Source organism: Humulus lupulus, chromosome 6 (assembly GCF_963169125.1).
Source record: "Humulus lupulus chromosome 6, drHumLupu1.1, whole genome shotgun sequence".
Taxonomy (NCBI): domain Eukaryota; kingdom Viridiplantae; phylum Streptophyta; class Magnoliopsida; order Rosales; family Cannabaceae; genus Humulus; species Humulus lupulus.
In genome coordinates this window covers 24,274,585-24,298,254 of record NC_084798.1, presented here as the reverse complement: position 1 = coordinate 24,298,254, position 23,670 = coordinate 24,274,585, and the positions used below count along the sequence as shown (strand labels likewise).

The window sequence follows — 23,670 nt, the reverse complement described above, 5'->3', positions numbered from 1 at the left end:
GAAATCAACACAAGAATTATATTGGTTGAAGAACAAAGATCACTGTGATCTTTGTCTCTACTCCAGTTTCGAACTTGATCTCATATTCTTTATTGAACAATTGATAAAGTATGAATCCTATAAGGCAAAGTATTTTTGCCTATATATGTCACACTCCTCACATATAAATAAATTTATAAACAACTAGATATCTTTGTCCTTTTTTCTCTTGATCTGATTTTTTTTTTTTTTTTGATTATGAAGAAGACTAGGACTTATATAGCTAGCTTAGATAGCAGCTAAGTGAAGAAAATGTTGAACAAAAATTGGGTGAAACTAAACAGGTATTATTTCAAAAATAACTTTAAATTTCAAGTAATATTGAAGGCCTAAGAAAATATATTAAGGTTAATCTCTTTTTTTTTTTAAAAATATGTAGAGCTACAAAAGAGTACACGGATGCGGCATGGGACTTTGTGAAAATGGTAGAAAGAAATTATGGTTTTCCAAATAAAATTATCTGTCCTTGTAAGAAGTGTCGAAACTTAAATCATCATTGTGTTGATGATGTTTTTGAGCACTTAGTTATAACCGGAATGGATCCAACTTATCGTATTTGGGTTCACCATGGAGAGCAACCCATTGATACTCAAGTTGACGAAGTTTCGAATGATATGGATGCATTTGATTTATACACGACTGCTGCCATGGATGATGTGGACAATAATATAGGTTGTGGAGGTGGTGAAGATGATGAATTTGTTAACGAAGATCTTCAAAAGAAGTTGGAGGATGCGGAAACTCCTTTATATGAAGGGTGTGAGAAATACACAAAACTTTCATCAATTGTAGGTTTATATAGGTTGAAGAATCTGAATGGTTGGACAGACAAAAGTTTTACTAGACTATTAGAACTCCTTTGTGATATGTTTCCCAAAAACAATGTACTTCCTGATTCCATGTACTCAGTTAGGAAATTTTTGAGAAATTTCGATTTGAAATATGAAAAGATTGATGCTTGTATTAATGATTGTTGCTTATTTAGAAAGGAGAAGGCTAAAATGGATGTTTTTCCAAAGTGTAGTGTTTCTAGATGGAAAGTTGATAAACACACAAAGAATGTTAAAGTTGGTGAGGCTGCCAAAGTTTTGAGGTATTTTCCGATAATACCCCGAGTGAAAAGATTGTTTAGATCAAAAGAAATGGCTGAAAACTTAAGGTGGCATTTCACTCATAAAAGTATTGATGGGAAGATGCGACATCCAGTGGATACACCTGCTTGGGATTCCATTAATGAAAGATGGCCAGAGTTTAATCTTGAACCACGCAACCTTAGGCTCGGACTAGCTGCTGATGGAATTAACCCCTATAAAAGTCTAAGCTCCACTTATAGTTGTTGGCCAGTGATGCTTGTTATCTATAATTTACCACCTTGGTTGTGCATGAGGGACGAAAATACATTTTTGTCATTATTGATTCCAGGTCGTAAACAACCTGGAAACGATATTGATATTTATTTGGAGCCTCTTATTGAAGACTTAAACAAATTGTGGAATAATGGAGTGCATACTTATGATGCATTCGACAAAAGCTTCTTCAATTTGAAGGCAATGTTGTTGTGGACAATAAACGATTTTCCTGCATATGGAAATCTTGCTGGGTGTACAACCAAAGGCAAGACAGCTTGCCCGATTTGTGGTAATGATACATGTGCAACTAGGCTGAAACATAGTAAAAAATTTTCATACCAAAATACTAGGAGATTTCTCCCGTTTGATCATCCATATCGGTCTAAGAAAGCATGGTTCAATGGAGCTACAGAAGAAAGAGGCCCCCCTAAAGTTTTGAGTGGTAGTGAAATTGTTGAAGAACTAAATCAAATTACCAACGATTTTGGAAAAAATATGAATCCCAAAAAAAGGAGTCGGGATAATAAGGTGGAAGGAATGTGGAAGAAGAAATCTATATTTTTCAATCTACCATATTGGGAGGTTAGTTTAATATATTTTGAAGTTATTTAAAATTGAAAGTTTAAGCTTATAAAATGTAACTTCAATTTGTTGATGATGTGTCTTTAATCTTTGTAGGTTTTGTTAGTTCGTCATAATTTGGATGTTATGCATATAGAAAAAAATGTGTGTGATAGTATTATTAGCACATTGTTGGGCTTGAATGGAAAATCCAAAGATCATCTTAATGCTCGATTGGATTTAAAGGATTTGGGTATCAAGAAGGCCTTGCATCCGGTGGAGAAAGATAGGATTATACGACTTCCAGCAGCATCTTACACACTTTCTAGATCAGAGAAGACAATGTTTTGCCAAAGGTTATTTGATTTAAAGTTACCTGATGGTTATAGCTCAAACATTAGTAACTGTGTAGTAGTTGAGGAACGTAAGTTGATGGGGCTTAAGTCTCATGATTTCCATGTCTTAATGCAACAATTGCTGGTAGTGGCCATTCGAGGATTGATGGAGGATGGTCCAAGAGAGGCAATTATAAGACTTAGCAAATTTTTTAATGGATTATGCCAACATGTGGTTGACGTAAAAGAAATCATAGAATTGGAAGCAGAAGTAGTTGAAACAATTTGTATGTTTGAAAGATATTTTCCTCCTTCATTCTTCGATTCTATGGTACATTTAGTTGTTCACCTTGGACGAGAAGTGTTATTATGTGGTCCTGTTCAATTTCGATGGATGTATCACTTTGAAAGGTAAATATTTTTAGTAACCTTTCAATAGTATAACATGAATTTCCCTTAACTAATGAGGAAGGTTCCTTCTTTATTTGTAGATATATGAAGTTACTTAAAGGGTATGTGATGCAACCTACACATCCCGAAGCATCTATTGCTGAACGTTACCTTGCTGATGAGTCAATGCGCTTTTGTGCATCATTTTTGAAACAATCTAATGACGAAGGTTCCTTCATTGGACGTAACGAATATAATGATAGTGATGTGATACTTGAAGGTCGTCCACTTCATCGTGGTGTAACTGTTACACTAAATGATAAGGATCTAGCTAGTGCACATCGCTATGTATTATTCAATTTAGCTGTCACAGAGCAATATTTAGAGTGAGTGGATAAACTTATTATCTTCTAATTTCACTGTCGCTTAATTATTGATGGTGATTAATTTTTTTTTTAAAATATAGGATGCATCTACAAGAACTAAAAAAGAATAACAATACTTTAAGAACCAATCACACTCTACTTTGGAAACAACATACTGAGCTTTTTCCCTTGTGGTTAGAAGAAAAGGTATGGGCCAATAATTTTTAACATAGCATCAAATTTGTATTAATCTGAAATTACGATTAAATTATGTGATAAAAATGTTTCCTTCTGTAGTTTTCTACTGCAGAATTTGATGCTATGTTATCAAGATTAGCACATGGTCCTCGCAAAGCAGTCATATCCTATAAGGGATATGTTATTAATGGGCAGCGATTTCATACTAAGGATGCAGAGAGAACGACACAAAATAGTGGTGTTTATATGGAAGCAACAACAATGTGTAGATCTAGTGCTAAAGATGATGCACAATTGGCCGATGTTGTAGGATATTATGGGTTAATTAATCAGATTATACTCTTGGACTATTACAGTTTTCATATCCCTTTATTTAGGTGCAATTGGGCACATGTTGGCAAGGGTGTAAAGAAGGTTGATTGGTATACTCTTGTAAATCTACACCAAGGACAAAAAGAGTTTATTAGAGAACCATTCATACTTGCTTCACAAGCTAAACAGATATTTTACGCAAGGGAGAATGAAAATTCAAATTGGTATATTGTGTTAAAGGCTCCACCAAGAGGACACTACGAATCAGAAATATATGATGGCCAACATGATGAGAATTCGATTGCTCAAAGTTAAAAAGTACAACATTTTCTTATTAATCATAAAATGTTTAGTCATTACTTTTTTATGATTTTTTTTTATTATTGTACTTATTAAGTTTCTTGAACTGCTTTAAAAATTGTTTCCTTAACTTGAGCATTGTGATTGTCATATTTAAAATACATGTTTTTGTATGATGCAAATTTAGTGCATATTTCAAATTACTTTTAACTAAATCTCTTAATCTCTTAATCTTATATAGGTACAATATGGAGACTAGAAAAAAGAAGCAGGATGGAAGTGTAGTCAATGAAAAGGATGGAGGTTTAGTCAATGAAAAGGAGGTTGGATCACCTTCAACTCAAGTTCACTTGCAACCTGGTGCTTTGAAAGCAATTGTGGCAGAAAAGAGGAGGCAATTAGCAGCTAAGTTTGGAAAGTTGGCAGAGAAGAAGAAATCGAAGCTTCGTTTTGCATCCTCTACTAAAGTTGTAATGGATTCACCACCTGCATCTAAAAGATCTTATGAAGCAGCGTTTGGTATAAATCCAACAAATGAGGATGACAACGAAGATGAAAACATGTCCCCACAACGAGCAACTGCGTTAGGTAGAACCCAAGCAACATCTCCACTCCACAACCTGAACAAAACAAGAAGATCTCTGCGCCATTTTGTTGACAATGATTTTGAAGATGATTTTAACACTCCACAAAAGAATTCAGAAACTATGATGAACGAGTCACCCAAGTCTAGGTTGATTAGGCCATCAACCAAAGGTTCTCCTGCTGCTAATACAAGGTCCTCCCATCGCCAATCTATTGCTCATGAAGAAGATGTGCCTCTCAATAATAATCAGGAAGAATTTCTAGTTAACTCTACAGAGCATGTCACTCAAAACAAAAGAAAAAGAGGCCCAACAAAGCTGAAAGGTATTGCTCTCCAACCTGATGGTCGTATTACTGTAAGGTTTAATGCAAGAGGACAAGCTGTAGGGGAAGGCTCGATTAGTCTTTCATCATTTATAGGTCCTCTTGTAAGGGAACTTGTACCATACACAATAGCTGATTGGCGAAAGGTTCCAAAATCAATGAAAGATATTTTGTGGTCAACAATCCAGGTTCTAAACTTATATTTATTCATGTGTTAAAAGGTAAAATTTTTAGGTGAATACTCATAAATTAATATTTAATGTGAATGCAGACAAGGTATAAGGTGGACAAAGATTGGGAACGAGACTGGTGTATGAAAGTAATGGGAGACCTGTGGAGATCTTCCAAGTCCAGGCTAGTTACTAAGCTGAACGAGCTACCAAATGAACAAGAACGACTAAAATTAAAGCCTGATAATATCAAATCAGAAACTGAATGGAGAGTATTTGTGCGTGAAAAAACCAGTAAACAATTTCAGGTAACCAAAATTTCAATATATGTATTATATAGATTCTGCTTATTACAAATAAATTGGGTACCATACTTATTTCAGTTTGGTTTATTATCAGGAGAAAGATTGAGAAAAAAAAAACACTCATTGCTTACTTAGCTGTTACATCTCTGATATTGATGAATTATAGTTTTAATGCTTTTGGTATGGATAAATAGCTAAAGTTCTTTATTACATCCTATAAATGTAGATCAGTAGATATATCTATATATATGTATGGATGCCTTTCGTGTATGAAAGAATTGTAGAAATTTTAGAAATAAATTTATCAATGATGGTTCTATGATTATTCTTGGATTCGATTATTAGAATTTAATAGTTTATTCATTATCACAAGTGTTTATATAATCTAATTTTAAATATGTTTAGCTTTATTGATATTATCATACATATGTGGATATATATATATATTAATTAGTTTAAAGTTTTATATTGGTATGCAGTTTAGACTAATCTCCTTATGAATATATATCTATAGAGAGAAAGAGAAGAACAGATCTGTCATATGTCTATAAAAAAATTAAAATTTCTAAGCACATGAATGATACTCTGTTATTAGCAATTAGTTAGTTCTTTTTATATATGCATAAATAGAATAAACAATAAGAAGACATGTCTGGCAGTTAGAAATTGACTTACCACTGTTGGTCTTTTTTTTTTTTTTTTATGCTACTCCACTCCATCTTATTGTATATAAGTCATAGGGACGTTGGATTGGGATTACTTCTTAAATTCCTTGAGAGATTCGATCCATTTACATCTTCTCTTACAGAATCACTCATTTCACACATTTAAACTTAATTTAACAAAAACAGAAAAAGATATATCATATGAGGCCTGTTAACAGTTTCATTTAACATATAAATCAATTTGGTAATGCAATACAATCAATCAGTAAAAATAATCATATTCAGGAACTTAATTGTTATATTTTATAATTTAGGAACTAATTTACTAAATCAAATAGTTTAAGAGGCTGTTATGCTAATTTTTTTATTTTTGAACTTGTTAGGAATGAATTTGATGTAAAAGTATAACAGACAAAATAATAAAAAAGAGCAAGTCAACCAAGGGTGTAGTTTCTTTTGTCATGGCTTAGTTGATGATCCAGATAAGGGTTCTTTTTTTTAGACTTTGACAGAGAAAACAAAACCCAGTTCAATATCTGGTTAGGTCAAAATGTTTATCAAGAGATTGGATAAGTAAGATATTTTTTTCTTGGTGTTATGGAGTATATAATATTCTTATTCTAGAACAATGCATTATGCTATATCAGTCAATTAAAACTATTTCAGGTCTGATCAAATTAAGGCAGTAGAAATCCTTAGTAGTTTCTGCATAATCTTAGCAACATTAGATTGTCTTGGCTTGATATGCACATATGAAAGTTAAACTCTATTGGCCTCAAGAGCTGCATTGAGACTACAATTATGGTTAGTTTTTAGAATATCTTTATGCTCTAAATTTGAACTCTTGCAACCACAAACAAATTTCAGATTCCAAATTTACAATTGGCTTAATTGTATTCAAATTATGTGAGCAGTTGCTGCCCTGTTTTCATGAAACTTTTGTACTTTAAATGATTTATTTTTTTCCAATTCTCTTCTTGAAAATGTGTTTCTAAATTTATTTGACAAAGCTATTCAAGAGACACTATTATCACCATTCACAGTCCACCAACCATCCCATCCCTGTTCAGGAGGAGTTGTACTGTGTTTACTATTTCATTGCTAGAATACTGGTTCTGTATGTTTCTTTTGCTGCTGGAGTGTTTACTGTTGGAGTGTTTATTACATACTCTTTTCTTTGCTGCCATAGTTACTGTTTTATTGTTGAAAAACTATTATGTGTACTGTGTTTACTGTTTTATTGCTAGAATACTGGTTTAGTTTTTTTGTTTTACTGCTGGAGTGTTTGGTATTCTGTATGTTCAATCGCTGGTTCATTTCTTATTTATTTTAGGCGATTAGCAATAAGTTTAAAGAGATGAGGAAGAAACAACTCCCACATACATGCAGCAGGAGAGGATATGCTCGAACAATGGATGACATGGTAAAAATTTAATAAATATTTTTGGTAGCTAAACATAAGAAAATATATGTTCTCTTTCTGAAAAATGTACTTGGATACAGAGTAGGGAAAGCTCAAAACCTGTAACAAGAGTTCAAGCTTTCTTAAAGACACACACAAAGAAGAATGGTGAACCTGTGAATGCACAAGCTGCTGAAGTTATTGTAAGTAATTTACCCTTTGTTTGTAGAAACATATGTATTTGTATGCACATAGACTTATTTAACAGTCAACTTGAAATGATTTATAGGAGAAGCTACAAGTTCTTGCAAATGAAAAACCAGATTCATGCACAACACAGAATACTGTACAAGATGCTCTCACTATCATATTTGGTCCTGACAAGAATGGTAGATCATTAGCTAATGGGAGGGGAGTAACTAATACAAAGTTAGCTATTCTAAGAGCAAGAGATGACCATATTTCACAATTGGAATCAAGTCAATCTGAGATGAAGAATAAAATGTCTGAGATGATGAATCTTATTAATACTATTGCAAAAAGTGTAAACATTCAGGTAAATTAAATTAATTGACTTCTGTTTATTTTACTCTATTCATTGAAAATTATAAATGACTAAATTATTCTCAAACTTGTAGGGGTTTACTCAACCAAGTGAAGCGGAGTCACACATGCCTTCTCCTATGGTAACTACAATTTTAATTACTACCTATCATTTCACTTTTAATTTTTTAAGTATCAATATTATCTATAAATAAATATATGTTTTATCATGTAACAGAGTGTTAATAATCTGAAGTTCACTCCTGAAAACAATGCTTGCAATTTACTTGATTGGAATGGAAGTGGAGAAATTGTTGCAGAAGGTCGATGGTCTTCTAGTGATCCTTTATGTGAGGTGCATCATCTTCGTCTTGGGCCTAATGCAATGAGAGTTTGGGTTGATGTTGCTAAGAAACCTACTGCATATTTATGGAGACCAACATCACATATGAGTACAATTGAAGAATCGGTTGGTTGCACTGTTGCTTGGCCTTCTAATAAAGTTACAATGAGGTAAAATTTCATGCAACTTAAAAATGATTTATAAATAGTACAACAAATCAGCTGTAGTAACTAATTATATCATCAAAATATATAGGAAATGAACATAATGGATGAAATTCAATTGTTTCTTGGTAGATATCTTTGGTACGTATCTTTGCATAAAATTAACTAATGAATGAACATGTGTTTTCAACTATTTTGGCTACATTGTTTTCTTAATTTTATATATTTTTCACTCTTACAGGTGCACAACTAATGAATGAAGTGTAATATTTTGGAGGGACGCCCATGATCAACAAATTATGAATCAGTTTGTTTTAAAACTTTTGCTTATGTATTTTGTCTTGCAATATACTCGTACTTTTGGGATATTGATATTTTAGCTTTATGTAGCGAACATATTAAGAATATTTGAATTTATGTTAAGGTATAATTTTTAACGTGTTATATGTTTATCATTTGTTGCAATTATTCATATGTTAAAAGATAGAAAAATATAAAAGTTTTTGTTATGCCATGAAATTGTTCATATGACAATGATTAATGATAACAATAAAGAAACGCTATTAAAAGTAAGGATGATTACAAACAAAAAACGCTATGTCTGATTACTAATTACATTTTCAAAATGCTATTACATATCTTTACATAATGTTTGGAAAATGCTATTAAAGCAAGGGTAATTACAAACATAAAACGCTACGACTGATAACTAATTACATTCTTAAAACGCTATTGTATATCTTTACATAACAATTTAAAAACGCTATTCACAGTAAGTACGACTACAAACATAAAACGCTACGACTTATAATTAATTGCATTTTAAAAACGCTATTGTATATCTTCACATAACGTTTTAAAAACGCTATTAAAAGTAAATAATACTACAAACAAAAAACACTATGGTTGATAACTAATTACATTTTAAAAACGCTATTGTATACCTTTCAACATCATTTCTGCATAACGTTTGAAAAACGCTATTAAAAGTAAGTATTTTCAATTTAACATAATCAATGACTACATACATAAAACGCTATGACTGACATCTAATTATATTTTTAAAACGCTATTATATATCTTTCAACAGCATTTTTACATCACAATTTAAAAACGCTATGAAAAGATCCAGACTTTTAATAACATGGGATAATATAGCGTTTGTAATAACGCTATCGTTTGTTAAAGACAGCGTTTTAAAAACGCTATGGAATGCAGTTTTTCTTGTAGTGCTTCTTTTCCCTTCTCTCTCCCCGAAACCCCTTCTTCTTCTCCCTTTTTCTTTTCTTTTCTTTCCTTTGTTTTCTCTCCAAACCAGTCACGCCCACAACCAGTTGGACCACCTCCAGAGTGCCATTTCCGACACGCGTCGGAGCTGCAGCTTCCCTGACCAGCGTTGACGAAAACCCCAAAGTTTGGTGGCCATCGGAGCAAGGACGCGCCTATACAGCCACTCCGAAGTTTCGCCGTCGAATCATTGAGGTGACTTTTTGGCCAACTCGGACCACCGTTCGGCGAGTGGGTGGTACCGTTGGAATCAGCGTCCTGAGAGGATCGTCGCCCACTAAGTCATTCCGGTCAACTCACCATTTTTCTCCGGCGAGATTGTGGGTATCTTCGCCCCTTTGGAAGCATTTTCTGGCGACACCGAAGGTCATTTGGGCGAAGGAGCTGTACTTTCGTGATGTACTCATCGGGATGATCGTTTTGATATATGCCATGCATATATTCGTTGACGTTTCCAGTACCGCCACCAACCGCTATTGTGCACCGCTTGGGTGAGGTTCCGAAACTTGAAATTTTAAATATGGTCATATTATATGTCATTGGACACGATTTTGAATAAGGAATGCTATGATTATAATCGTTTTCTCATTTGGTGCACGTAGGAAAAACGTGATATTAAAATCGGACTAAATCATTCTAAGATCATCGATAAGCTTAGGAGCGTTGCTTTGGGCTCGGATTAAATTCTAAGGAGATATCTAAAGAGGTAGGGACTCAACTAGACTATTGGACTTATTTTACTCATATTAAATTGCATTCAACATATTCCAATTTTGATATTTATAAAATGTTTGAAAAATTGAAAACTTAACCTGCATGTTTTCTGATCTGTTCTGAGGGCACCGAGTGCCAAATATATATTTTGTTCACTTATTTATGCAGGTTATGATTTTTGGGTTTATTCAATTGTAGTTGTTATGCTGCCCAATTTTCTAAAATATAAAGGGAATATGTTTCTTTCTTTTCATGTTTACCTGCATTTGGTTATACTGATGAGAGCCATAGTGATCATGATTGGTGCACGTTGTTGTTTCACGACCTAGTCTCTGTGTCATCATAGGTAGATCAGGCGTCCACTCACCTGTAGGTGTAAAGACCTAGCATCTGTATACAGGAAGTGTTCTGAGCCTCCCCATTGTGGTGGTTATCAGGTCCGGCTACCCAGTTTAGGATGTCGGATTTTCTATGGTGGGTAACGGGAACTAGGGATCTAGTGGACAGTGTGATGTGCACTTGTAGCTATGCTCTTATGATTATTTGTGGTTTCTCTATTTTGGTTTATACATGATGATATATGTTTTGCTTTCAAAGCTAACTATGCAGGGGTTTTATTAAACTTTTGGGTCCATGATATTAGTTGTTTTCCTACTGGGCTTTATAAGCTCACCCCTATCTCTCCCATTCCAGGAGCCTAGTGACGCGAACGTGGAAATGATGAATTATCTATGGAGCCAATGTGTTTAGCCTATTTCTATTTCGGGTCATTGTCTTATCTTTTGAGCATTATATATGTATTCGACTACGAACCTAATGATTGGTATATCTGAATGAGCTATGAAATAGTTAGGGATGAGGAATGGTGGATGCTAAGTATTATTTTGAGTGTTTATGACTTATTAAATTTAACTATTTGGTGATTACATAACTGTGGGAATATTATTGTTTTATGTATAATGATAAATGATCATACTTTTATTACTAATATTTTTCTATCTAATTATAGCAGTTATTTCATTATTTTAACTTATAATTATAGTACGATTTAATATAAAGTAAATGATCATTTATAAAGACTATTTTTCAACGAGGGTCAAAGTTTGACCTTTGACCACCCAAGTTATGGATATTACAAATCTGCCACGGCCTAGGGCTCGGGTCGTGATAAAAAATTGGTATCAGAGCACCGGGTTCAAATACCTCGGAGTGTGTCACCAAATAGATTAAATTTATTTTTAAAAAAAAAGTATTTTGATCTATAGAAGGCATATGTATATAGATAGCATCCATTCCTCACTAACTGGTTAGCTTTAGATTTACTGACCTAAGAAAATGCCTCCAAAAGGAAGGACAACAAGGAGAAGGTCTGCAGATGATGTGCTTGAGGCTGAGGTTCCTTCTTCACTAGTTGCATTCCTTGTGAATGCCATTCTTAAGGCTTTAAGAGGCAATCCTGCCAAATAGATGGATACAGCTGCCCGACAGAGCAATCACTTCCAGATTTTCCATCGGATTCAAATGCGTAAGTCTAAAGGTGGAAAGGATTCCATGGTTGCTGAAAGATGGTCGAGGCATATAAAGAAGAGTTTAGACATTATGGGAACACCTAAGGAGTATCATGTTAATATTAATGTGCCCAAGTTGGAAAGGAGCGCACCAGATTGGTGGAGAGTCTTAAGTAGGATGAGTGGAACTGATGGGATGACTTGAGGAAATTTTGAGATGGGTTCTCGAAGAACAACATTTTAACCCATCTCATAGGACGACTTGATTGGATCATTTGATTGCTTAAGATCAATTACAGGTTGATGAGATCACAGAATGACTAGATAATGATGGATGTGGGTGAATGAATTCTACATGAAGTTTGTAGAGTTATCTTCCTATGTTTAAGCCTGTATGGCGATTAACCTCTTTTAATTGAGCAGTTCCTTCGTCCCTTACTCCCTTCAATGCTGGGTCCACTTGCCCTATGACCTTTGGAAATTTGAATGAGTGTGTGACAGCAGCCTTACGGATTGAGGCTCATCAAGAAGGAATCGAAAGAAAGATTGCCCACATGACAATAGAGGTTCCAGCCATCACATGGAGGACCCATAGGGAGTTATGCAAGGTCTACTCCTTTCACAGGACAAACTAAGAGTAACCAGTCTCAGACTTCATCATATGGTTTCACACCCACACTAGGGCAACAATCCCAATATCAACATTAGTTCTAGCCCCAAAGTTCAGGATTCAACCAGGGGTACTCGCAGAGTTTTCAAACTCCTATTTCTGCTGGAAGTTAGAGAGAGTTCAATCCCGGAGGAGACTCTAGTGCAAGCACAAGCCATATGGTCAAGGAAAAGGGAAAGCAAAGGAAAAAGCCTATGGTCAAGCCTATGCTCTTAGTAGTGATGATGTGCAAGGAGGAGCATGCCAAGGAATTGTGGATGGTGTGGTTCTTATCTCACACTCTTGGGCTCATGTATTATTTGATACTGGTGCATCTCATTCTTGTATATCATTAATGTTTGCTAGCATGTTGGGTTTGAGTTGAGAAACTTTTAGTCCTACATTGCAGTTGAGTGTACCCATGGGAGGGTATGGTGAAGTATCAACCATCTGCAAATCGGTTGTATCATGTTTGAATGGCATAATTTATTAGGAAACCTGATGGTGTTACCTATAGGACAATTTGATGTGATTCTTGGCATGGATTGGTTGTTTAAGTACCAAGCCATTGTTGATTGCTCACGCAAAGGGGTGACTCTTTTAACTCAAAGTGGAGATTTCATTATATATCGAGCCAACATGAGTGCAGTAAGGTAGGATCCTATCCTTAAGGCATGTTTAGGTGGGAAAAGAAACTTAGAGTGTTATGGGAGTCTGTTTGCAATTGAGGATAAGTCTAGGCCTCTAGACAAGTTTCCTTGGATATCAGTGGTTAGTGGCTTTCCAGATGTGTTTCCTGGGGATTTGCCAGGACTACCACCTGATAGAGATATCAAATTTTGCATTGATTTGATTCCCGGAACTCAACCAGTTTTTACTACCCCTTATCGCATGGCACCTGCAGAGTTGGATGAATTGAAAAAGCACTTGGGTGAGCTAATGGATAAGGTACATCAGGAACAGTACTTCCCCATGGGGAGCTCCAGTTTTGTTTGCCAAGAAATCTGATGGATCTTTGTGATTGTGCGTCGATTATAAGAAATTAATTCAGATGACAATTAAGAACAAGTATCCATTTCCAATGATATATGAGTTGTTTGATCAACTCATATGTTCAAAGTGTTTTTCCAAGATTGACTTAAGCTCAGGCTATCATCAATTGAGGATTTAGAAAGAGGATATTCCTAAAACTAATTTCAGAACGCGTTATGGGCACTTTGAGTTTTTGGTGATGCCATTTGGATTGACGAATGCACCTGCAATATTTATGGACCTTATGAATAGAATCTTTAGACCCTATTTGGAGAAGTTTGTGGTTGTTTTTAGTGATGAAATTTTGGTGTATTCCAAGACATCTGAGGACCATACAGAACATTAAACAGTTGTGTTGCAAACTTTGAGGGACCATCAATTATATGCTAAGAAAGAAAAATGTGACTTCTGGAGGACTGAGGTCAAATTCTTAGGGCATGTAAAATATCAAGAGGACATTACTGTGAATTCATGCGAAGATAGATTCTATCTTAAAGTGGGAAAAATAAAAGAACGTTACTAAGATTTGGAGTTGTCTTGGGTTAGTAGGTTACTATCATCGCTTTGTGGAGAATTTTTCTCGAATTGCTATGCCTTTGAAAAAGCTAACAAGAAAGGATTTAAAGTTCGTGTGGGATGACAGTTGTGAGGAAGCTTTCAAAGAACTTAAGCCAAGATTGACTATGGCGACTATTCTCGCTGTGCCTAATAGTGATGAACCGTTTGTGGTATTTACTGATGCGGAGTTCTCATGCCAAATGGCAAGGTTGTTGCCTATATTTCACGCCAATTGAAGACACATGAGAAGAACTACCCCACACATGACTTGGAACTTGCAGCAGTGATTTTTACCTTGAAAATGTGGAGATGTTACTTATATGGGGAAAAGTTTGAATTAGAATCTGATCATAAGAGTTTAAAGTATCTCTTTACTCAAAGAGATTTGAATTTGAGGCAAAGAAGAAGGGTCGAGTACAGGGCAAATTATGATTTTACTTTGAAATATCCTCATGGAAAAGCAAATGCGGTTGCTACACAGTGCTACTTCAACAAGTTAAGAAATGTCAGTGGCAAGATGAGAAATTGAGACTTATCTATAATCGAATCCAAAACGGTGAGCAGTTAGATGGATGGACAGTAAATGCTGAAGGATTCTTATACCATAAGGGAAGATTAGTCGTTGCAAATATCCCTGATCTTAGAGAGTCTGTTATGATTGAGGCCCATAGGTCTAAGTTTGTTGTGCATCCTGGAAGCACAAAGATGTACCAAGATTTGGAAAGACAATATTGGTGGGAAGGTATGAAGAGAGACGCGACTAACTTTGTAGCTAAGTGTATGGTTTGCCAACAAGTTAAAGCTAAGCACCAGAGACCTTCAGGGTTGCTTCAACCTTTACCTATACTGGAATGGAAGTGGGACGAGATCACGATGGATTTTGTGATGGGATTACCATTAACACCATTAAAGCATGACACTGTCCGGTTGATTGTCGATCGTTTGACCAAATCTGCTCATTTCATTCCAATTAGGAAGGATTGTAAGGTTTCTAAACTAGCTCGACTTTATGTGGGTAATATACTTCGACTGCATGGGTTGCCTTCCAGCATTGTTTCTGAGAGAGATCCTCGATTTACATCAAAGTTTTGGCAAGCATTGCAAGAAACTTGAGGAACTGAACTCAACTTGAGCACTGCTCACCACCCTCAGACAGATGGACAGTCTGAGAGGACCATCCAAACTTTGGAGGATATGCTTCGTTCTTCTATTTTGGATTTTGGGGGTAGCTGGGGAGAGCACTTGTCATTGGTGAAATTTACTTATAATAATAGCTACCAAGCCAGTATAGGCATGGCTCCTTATGATGCCTTATATAGGAGACCATGCAGATCACCTTTGTGTTGGGCAGAACCAGATTAGCATGTCACAATTGGATCTCAAATTTCTAGTACTACTGGGAAGATCAAAGTTTTTTTTTTTTTTTCCAAGAAAGACTTAAGGTTGTTCAAAGTCGTTAGGAGAGTTATGCCGATCTCCTCCGATGAGAAGTTGAGTTTGAGGTTGGTGACTATGTCTTATTGAAAGTTACTCCTATGCGTGGTGTGACGAGATTTGGAGTGAAGGGTAAGCTAGCCCCGAGGTATATTGGACCTTTCGAGGTTATCGAGAGTGATGGGGAGGTCGCTTATCGATTGAACTTACCAGCGCGGTTGGGGCATGTTCACAATGTGTTCCATGTGTCGATGCTGAGAAAGTATACTCCAGACCCATCACACATCATTAGGTATGAGGCTATCCCTCTTCAAGATGACGTGACATGTGAAGAACAACCTATCAGAATTCTAGCGAGAGAGTTAAAGGTGCTAAGGAATAGAGAGATTCCCGTAGTCAAGGTCTTATGGCGAAACCATAGAGAAGACGAGGCTACTTGGGAGTTAGAGTTGGAGTTGTATGAGAAGTATCCTCATTTGTATAATTTTCAGCTTGGGGTTGTACTTTGAAAATTTCGGGACGAAATTTCTTTAAGGAAGGAAGAATGTAGAGACTCAGAAAAAGAAAAAAAAAAGTATTATTTAAATTTTTTTTTTTTGTGGGTGGGACCCACCTAAGTAAATGAGTCAGTACTCATTTTTTTCTTCTTTTCTTTCCTTCTTCTTTTCCCTTCTCTCTCCCCGAAACCCCTTCTTCTTCTCCCTTTTTCTTTTCTTTTCTTTCCTTTGTTTTCTCTCCAAACCAGTCACGGCCACAACCAGTTGGACCACCGCCGGAGTGCCATTTCCGACACGCGCCGCTGCAGCTTCCCTGACTGGCGTTGACGAAAACCCCAAAGTTTGGTGGCCATCGGAGCAAGGACGCGCCTATACAGCCACTCCGAAGTTTCGCCGTTGAAACTTTGAGGTGACTTTTCGGACAACTCCGACCACCATTCAGCGAGTGGGTGGTACCGTTGGAATCAGCGTCCTGAGAGGATCGTCGCCCACTAAGTCATTCCGGTCAACTCACCATTTTTCTCCGGCGAGATTTTGGGTATCTTCGCCCCTTTGGAAGCATTTTCCGGCGACACCGAAGGTCATTTGGGCGAAGGAGCTGTACTTTCGTGATGTACTCATCGGGATGATCGTTTTGATATATACCATGCATATATTCGTTGACGTTTCCAGTACCGCCACCAACCGCTATTGTGCACCGCTTGGGTGAGGTTCCGAAACTTGAAATTTTAAATATGGTCATATTATATGTCATTGGACACGATTTTGAATAAGGAATGCTATGATTATAATCGTTTTCTCATTTGGTGCACGTAGGAAAAACGTGATATTAAAATCGGACTAAATCATTCTAAGATCATCGATAAGCTTAGGAGCGTTGCTTTGGGCTCGGATTAAATTCTAAGGAGATATCTAAAGAGGTAGGGACTCAACTAGGCTATTGGACTTATTTTACTCATATTAAATTGCATTCAACATATTCCAATTTTGATATTTATAAAATGTTTGAAAAATTGAAAACTTAACCTGCATGTTTTCTGATCTGTTCTGAGGGCACCGAGTGCCAAATATATATTTTGTTCACTTATTTATGCAGGTTATGATTTTTGGGTTTATTCAAATGTAGTTGTTATGCTGCCCAATTTTCTAAAATATAAAGGGAATATGTTTCTTTCTTTTCATGTTTACCTGCATTTGGTTATACTGATGAGAGCCATAGTGATCATGATTGGTGCACGTTGTTGTTTCACGACCTAGTCTCTGTGTCATCATAGGTAGATCAGGCGTCCACTCACCTGTAGGTGTAAAGACCTAGCATCTGTATACAGGAAGTGTTCTGAGCCTCCCCATTGTGGTGGTTATCAGGTCCGGCTACTCGGTTTAGGATGTCGGATTTTCTATGGTGGGTAACGGGAACTAGGGATCTAGTGGACGGTGTGATGTGCACTTGTAGCTATGCTCTTATGATTATTTGTGGTTTCTCTATTTTGGTTTATACATGATGATATATGTTTTGCTTTCAAAGCTAACTATGCAGGGGTTTTATTAAACTTTTGGGTCCATGATATTAGTTGTTTTCCTACTGGGCTTTATAAGCTCACCCCTATCTCTCCCATTCCAGGAGCCTAGTGACGCGAACGTGGAAATGATGAATTATCGATGGAGCCAATGTGTTTAGCCTATTTCTATTTCGGGTCATTGTCTTATCTTTTGAGCATTATATATGTATTCGACTTCGAACCTAATGATCGGTATATCTGAATGAGCTATGAAATAGTTAGGGATGAGGAATGGTGGATGCTAAGTATTATTTTGAGTGTTTATGACTTATTAAATTTAACTATTTGGTGATTACATAACTGTGGGAATATTATTGTTTTATGTATAATGATAAATGATCATACTTTTATTACTAATATTTTTCTATCTAATTATAGCAGTTATTTCATTATTTTAACTTATAATTATAGTACGATTTAATATAAAGTAAATGATCATTTATAAAGACTATTTTTCAACGAGGGTCAAAGTTTGACCTTTGACCACCCAAGTTATGGATATTACAAATCTGCCACGGCCTAGGGCTCGAGTCGTGACAGTAATTCACAACATCATTGGTCTCCCAACCGTCTCAAACCTTGTCGGCATTCTTACAATGTCAGTTTTTGTTTAATAATCTCTAAGAAGGATTAATCAACTAATTTTACATATTTTATTGTTGGTTCTCTCATTCATTTGTTAATATATTATGGTAAGATATACTATTTAATTATAATTTGAAGTCTTTAATTCATTGGTGCATGGAATATCATAGGACTAACTTTTAAGGTGGATGCCTAGATTTATTTTGAAGAATATTGAGAAAAGAAACATGATTGATTTTGCAGTGATTTGGAGAAGAGAATTATGTTGTCTTGTTGAGATTTGTTGTATTATATATTTTGAAGTTTATGGATTTATTATATTATAATGAATTTTTATTGATAATTATTTAGTCTCATGGGGATTTGATGTATTATTTACATTTTAATTGTATGAATAAATGTTGTATGTATATGAATTTTCATTATGATAAATATAATTTTTTTTACAAGTTATGGTAATAATAATTAATTATGTGAGTAATTATTTTATTTAAATTTATATCAAACTTCAATTGTTAAAAATATAATTAAAAGTTTAAAACAATATATCGAAAAATTAATATTTATATATATAAATTTAATATTACGGCAACACCTAATAACTATTGACGTTTCTAGCAACAGCGACACCTAATAACTGCCGGCGTTGCCAGCAATGGTGACACCTATTAACTGTCAGCGTTGCTAGCAACGAAGATACTTATTAACTGTCGACATTGCTAGCAACAGCGACAGGTATTAACTGTCGGCGTAGCCAGCAACGATGACACTTATTAACTGTCGGCATTGCCAGCAACGGTGACAGTATTTAATTGTTGGCGTAGCTACCTCTACGCTGACATAGGCAAATACGACAGTTAGTCGGCTATCGTCATTGCTCAATAACGACAGTTAAAACTGTCGGGAAAGCCTATATTTTGTAGTAGTGTATTCCTATAACATGCACAACATAAACAAAAATTAATAACGTATACAAAATCTTTTTATATCAGTAACATCAAAACAATTTATTTAGTAAATATTTATAAACTAATAATCTTTAATATACAAAAATAAATTATAATATAAATATACAATATAATATAATAATCTAATCTATTTTTTTAATATACATATAAAGCATTAAAATAAAAAAAGAATGCATACTCAAATATGTTTTTTTTATTTTTTAATAAATACTAAAAACATATATTATAAAAATAACATCCAAACAGTAAATAAAAAATATATTTTGCAATGGGTCGGCAATGGCTCGGGGTCGGCAGTGGCTCGGAGTTGGCAGCGGCTTTGGGTCAGCAAAGCTGGGAGACTCCAAAGAAACAAAAAAATATAAAAAAAATTCAATACATAACAAAAACTAAAAAAAAATACAAAGTTAAACTCAACTTAACTTAGGCAGAGAAAAGATTGGGTGGCCTTGGATAATTGGGGTGGGTCGGGGTGGGTCAGCCTTGGACAGTCAGGGTGGCCGATGGAGGCTCGGGGTGGGTGGCGATGGAGGCTTGGGGGTGTGGTGGTGGGGCAGAAGAGAAGAGATTGGGGGTGGCGTTGAAGGGAGGGTCGAGGTGGAGTCGGGGTGGTGGTGGTGGCGTTGAAGGGAGTTTGACGAAGAGAAAATTGAAAGATTGCAAAATTGGGGAAGAAGGCTCGCCAGCTGAGGGTATATCGTTATGACTTTTGCCGGCGCGTTTCGTTGCGCCAGCAATAGTCAATTAGAAAAACCTAATCCAAAATGATACCGTTTAAATAAGTAAGCCTTTTACCAATGCAGTTTAGACTTTTGTCGGCACAACGAAATGAATCAGCAAAAGTCTGGCGACCAACCTTCTTTAAAACGTGCATCGACATTAATATAGCACGTTTAGCGTTTGCCGGCGCGTTAGGTGAAATGTGCCGGCAAAAGTACCTACTAATTGATTCTCCAATTTTCATAAATCTTTGCCGGCACAATTCGGTTTTGCACCGGCAAAGGTAACCTTTCTTGGCGCAATTCATAATTACGCCGGGGAAGGTTACCTTTGCCGGCGCGTAAATGAACTCCAGCAAAATACCTAGTTTTTGCTAGCGCGTTTCACAAATTCGTTGGTAAAGGCTTCTTTTACCGATGGAATTCCAAATTGCGCCGCAAAGACTACAAGGATTTCATGTATTAGCGGTGTGGGACTCCGCCGCTAATAAGGTCTAAATCCGCTGCTAATACGCCGCGCCTAAATTTTTGTTGCTAATAATGATTATTAGCGGCGGACTGACACACCCGCCGCTAATTACTTTGTTAGAGGCATTATTATTAGCCGCGGGGTCTGCCGCTAATATTATTTTTATAATATTTTTTAAAATAAATTTTAAATAAATTAATATTTATTAAATTTAATTATTTTTAAAAATAAATTATAATATAATTTAACAAAAATAAACATTTAATTAATTTAAACATAACTAACATTAAAATTAATATAAATAGCTTTAATATTTATCAACCTAGTAAATATCGCTATTGTATTAATTCAGTCCAAATATATAAACTAGTAACTAAATAAAATCATTAAGATTAATATTGAAACTGTCCTCATCTTCAACATTTTGGTTTGGCTGTGAGGACGACGGCTGTGGCGGTGGCTGTGGTGGTGAGGCTGACGGTTGTGGCTGTGGTGGTGAAGGAATATAAGGTGGGTGTGATGATCGTCCGAGCGTGAGGTCCCCAAACTGATCTCGAGGCTGCGGCTGTGGCTGCGACCCGCCTCCAACCTCCCCATATCTAACATTAGGTAGCGGGCTACATCGATCCTCCTGGAAAATCGGTATAGCTAAAATATAGTGGAGGAGACTGGGAAGAGGGTCCAAAAGTGTATTGGTTTTGATATTGAGGATGTTGTTGCGACGACACATGTGGCAGATACATTGGGTGAGGCTAGTACAGCTGCTGTGGCAGATGTTGTGAAGGAGGCTGGAACTGCTGCTGTGAAGGAGGCTGATACTGCTGATGTGAAGGAGGCTGGTGCTGCTGTTGTGGCGGTGTATGAAGGTCAGGATTGGCAGTGTTACTCTGAGAAAACGAACCACCTTCGGATTGTGGTGGAAAATACCTCTGCATAAAACGTCTCTCGAATTGCCTTCATCATCATAGCCATAATTTTCATATCTTCATTAGGCGTAGCAGCAGTATTTTCTTGGGGTTGACTTTGATCTGTAGAGCTAGAGGATATCTTTTTTTCCTTCCCTTTCGCCCTATAACCCACTCCTCTTTGGTAGTCAGATCTCTCCCCGAGTACTTTACTTAGTATCTCGTATTGATCGACCGGGGACGAATCAACGTCAGATACATTTAGAGATGCCTCACTCTGCTGTTGACTTTGCCTCTCAAGCTGTGTCCTCTGAACCTCTCTTCAACCCAAGAATATTTGTATCATTCTCAGACACTTTCTTCTTAAAATTTGAACAAACGCCATCTGGAAATCTAACTCCTTTTATAAACTGACAAAACTGTTGCCTCTGCGCCGGAGTTAACACATAAGGAGCGTGCAGCTTCATCAGCTTCCCATTCTCATCTTCATAAATCCACAATGATTCTCTCACACCCATCTTTTTCAAATCATGTCTGGCATTAGTGGTGTCCTTAGATTTATCATTGTCTAAGATGGTGCCAAGGAGACTATCACACACATTCTTCTCAACATGCATGACATCTATATTGTGTTTTAATTTGTTTGTACACCAATACTCAAGCTCGTAAAAAATACTTTTTTTCCTCCAATTACCTTCATCTACTCCTCTTTTACGTTTCACACCCCCAAACTGGACATGTTTTCATGGAACTTGTGCTGCAAGAGCATTAACTTGTTCTAGTATATCCTCACAAGTAAACCGTCTCGGAGGACGTCTTCTCTCAACTTCTCCATCAAACTCTTTGTCTCTTCTCATTCGATAAGTACTTGGCAAGAATCTTCTGTGACCAACGTAAGATGTTTTACCGATCACTCGGATGGAAGTTGTGTCCTCATTACACGTAGGATAAGCTTTGTATCCCTGACCACTCCATCCAGACAAACTATTGCGAGCTGGAAAATCGTTCACTGTCCACAAAAGGGCTGCCCGCATCTTGAACATCCTGTTGGTCGTACTATCTCTTGTATCAACTTTGTTAACCCACAGATCCTTCAACTCATCCACCAATGGTCTCAGAAATACATCCATGTCCTTACCGGGTGATTTTGGCCTAGGAATAAGAAGGGTCAACATGAAATAATTGTCTTTCATGCACAACCAAGGTGGCATATTATAGTTTGCCAATACCACAGGCCACATGCTGTATGCAAGGTTCATGTTGCCAAATGGATTAAATCCATCAGCAGCTAAGCCCAGACGAACATTTCTGGGATCCCTGGAAAAATCAGGATGCTTGGCATCAAAGTCCTTCCACGCAGAGCTGTCCACCGGGTGTCGCATCACCCCTTCATCTTTTGATTTCACGGCGTGATGCCATATCATGTGTTTTACTGTAATCCTTGAACTGTATAATCTTTTCAACCGAGGGGCCAGCGGAAAGTAACGCATCACCTTGTGTGGCACTTTTTTTCCTTTCGTCATTTCGGAAGTAATCCATCTACTACTTCAGCATACTGGACATGTCTCTTTAGATGCATGCTCATTGTAAAATAAGCAGCAATCATACTGACACACATGAATGGACTCGTATCCCAACCCTAATTTTTTCAATCTCTTTTTCGCCTCGTAGTACGATCCGGGGATTTTGTTTTCCTTAGGAAATGCAAGTTTTAACAACTTCAGCAATTCATCAAATATATTGTTAGGCATCTTCCCTCTAACTTTTAGATGCAATAACTTTGCTAAAAAGTTTAGGGATGAAATCCAATCACATCCAGGATACAACTCCGCTTCAATCTCCTCAAATAACTCGTCATAATACTGACTCCCACCGGGATCCCTTTCTACTTCCTCAGTTGTCAGTAAAATGAAGTCTTCCACAACGTGAATCATCTCATCGTCTTCATTCTCATCAACCACCTCACCAGCAACAATTTCTTCCACCTCACCATGAAAAATCCACTTATCATAAGCTTGATGAAAACCCCTATCGAATACGTTTGCCCGAACTACATCTAAAGATTCAAATATATTATTATTGCATCTCACACACGGGCACCTAATTCTTCCATCAGAATATTTATGTTCCGACGCCATCCTCAAAAAAGCTTCCAGACCATTACAATATTCTTGACAACCATGATTTCTCAATGTTGTCCAAGTCTTGTCAATCGCCATCTAAAGTGTTATAAGAGTGTGAGTTTTAGTAATGTGAATAGAAATGGATAACAAAGGAGATTTGTTATCATTTTTAAAATCTTATGCAATATTATAATATCTTATGCTATTTTATGATGTTTTATTAGATAATTTTATTTGATTAATTAAATTATTAAAAATTAGTCAAAAAATAAATTAGTATTTATAAAATTATTTATTCTTAATTTTTTTTAAC

General features: G+C 36.2%; 2 protein-coding genes and 2 long non-coding RNA genes across 4 annotated transcripts; all 4 read left to right on the top strand.

The window, feature by feature from the left end:
* The first annotated feature begins 291 nt into the window (after positions 1–291).
* On the top strand, positions 292–4,894 carry LOC133784860 (uncharacterized). Its single transcript, XM_062224133.1, has 9 exons — positions 292–323; positions 419–1,970; positions 2,067–2,695; positions 2,776–3,060; positions 3,141–3,246; positions 3,337–3,557; positions 3,615–3,773; positions 4,091–4,795; positions 4,891–4,894. Exons 1-9 carry the CDS (start codon positions 292–294, stop codon positions 4,892–4,894), a joined length of 3,693 nt encoding a protein of 1,230 aa, XP_062080117.1.
* Positions 4,895–7,074: 2,180 nt separating this feature from the next.
* On the top strand, positions 7,075–8,360 carry LOC133784859 (uncharacterized). Its single transcript, XM_062224132.1, has 5 exons — positions 7,075–7,321; positions 7,402–7,503; positions 7,590–7,856; positions 7,939–7,986; positions 8,082–8,360. The coding sequence occupies exons 1-5, from the start codon at positions 7,256–7,258 to the stop codon at positions 8,358–8,360; spliced, it is 762 nt and encodes a 253-aa protein (XP_062080116.1). The 5' UTR covers positions 7,075–7,255.
* Positions 8,361–9,593: 1,233 nt separating this feature from the next.
* LOC133783897 (uncharacterized) lies at positions 9,594–11,263 on the top strand. The gene is made up of 3 exons (XR_009871005.1): positions 9,594–10,128; positions 10,240–10,343; positions 11,045–11,263. It is a non-coding gene; the product is annotated as an uncharacterized LOC133783897 (long non-coding RNA).
* Positions 11,264–15,383: 4,120 nt separating this feature from the next.
* On the top strand, positions 15,384–17,869 carry LOC133783896 (uncharacterized). The gene is made up of 3 exons (XR_009871004.1): positions 15,384–16,734; positions 16,846–16,949; positions 17,651–17,869. It is a non-coding gene; the product is annotated as an uncharacterized LOC133783896 (long non-coding RNA).
* The last annotated feature ends 5,801 nt before the right edge of the window (positions 17,870–23,670 follow it).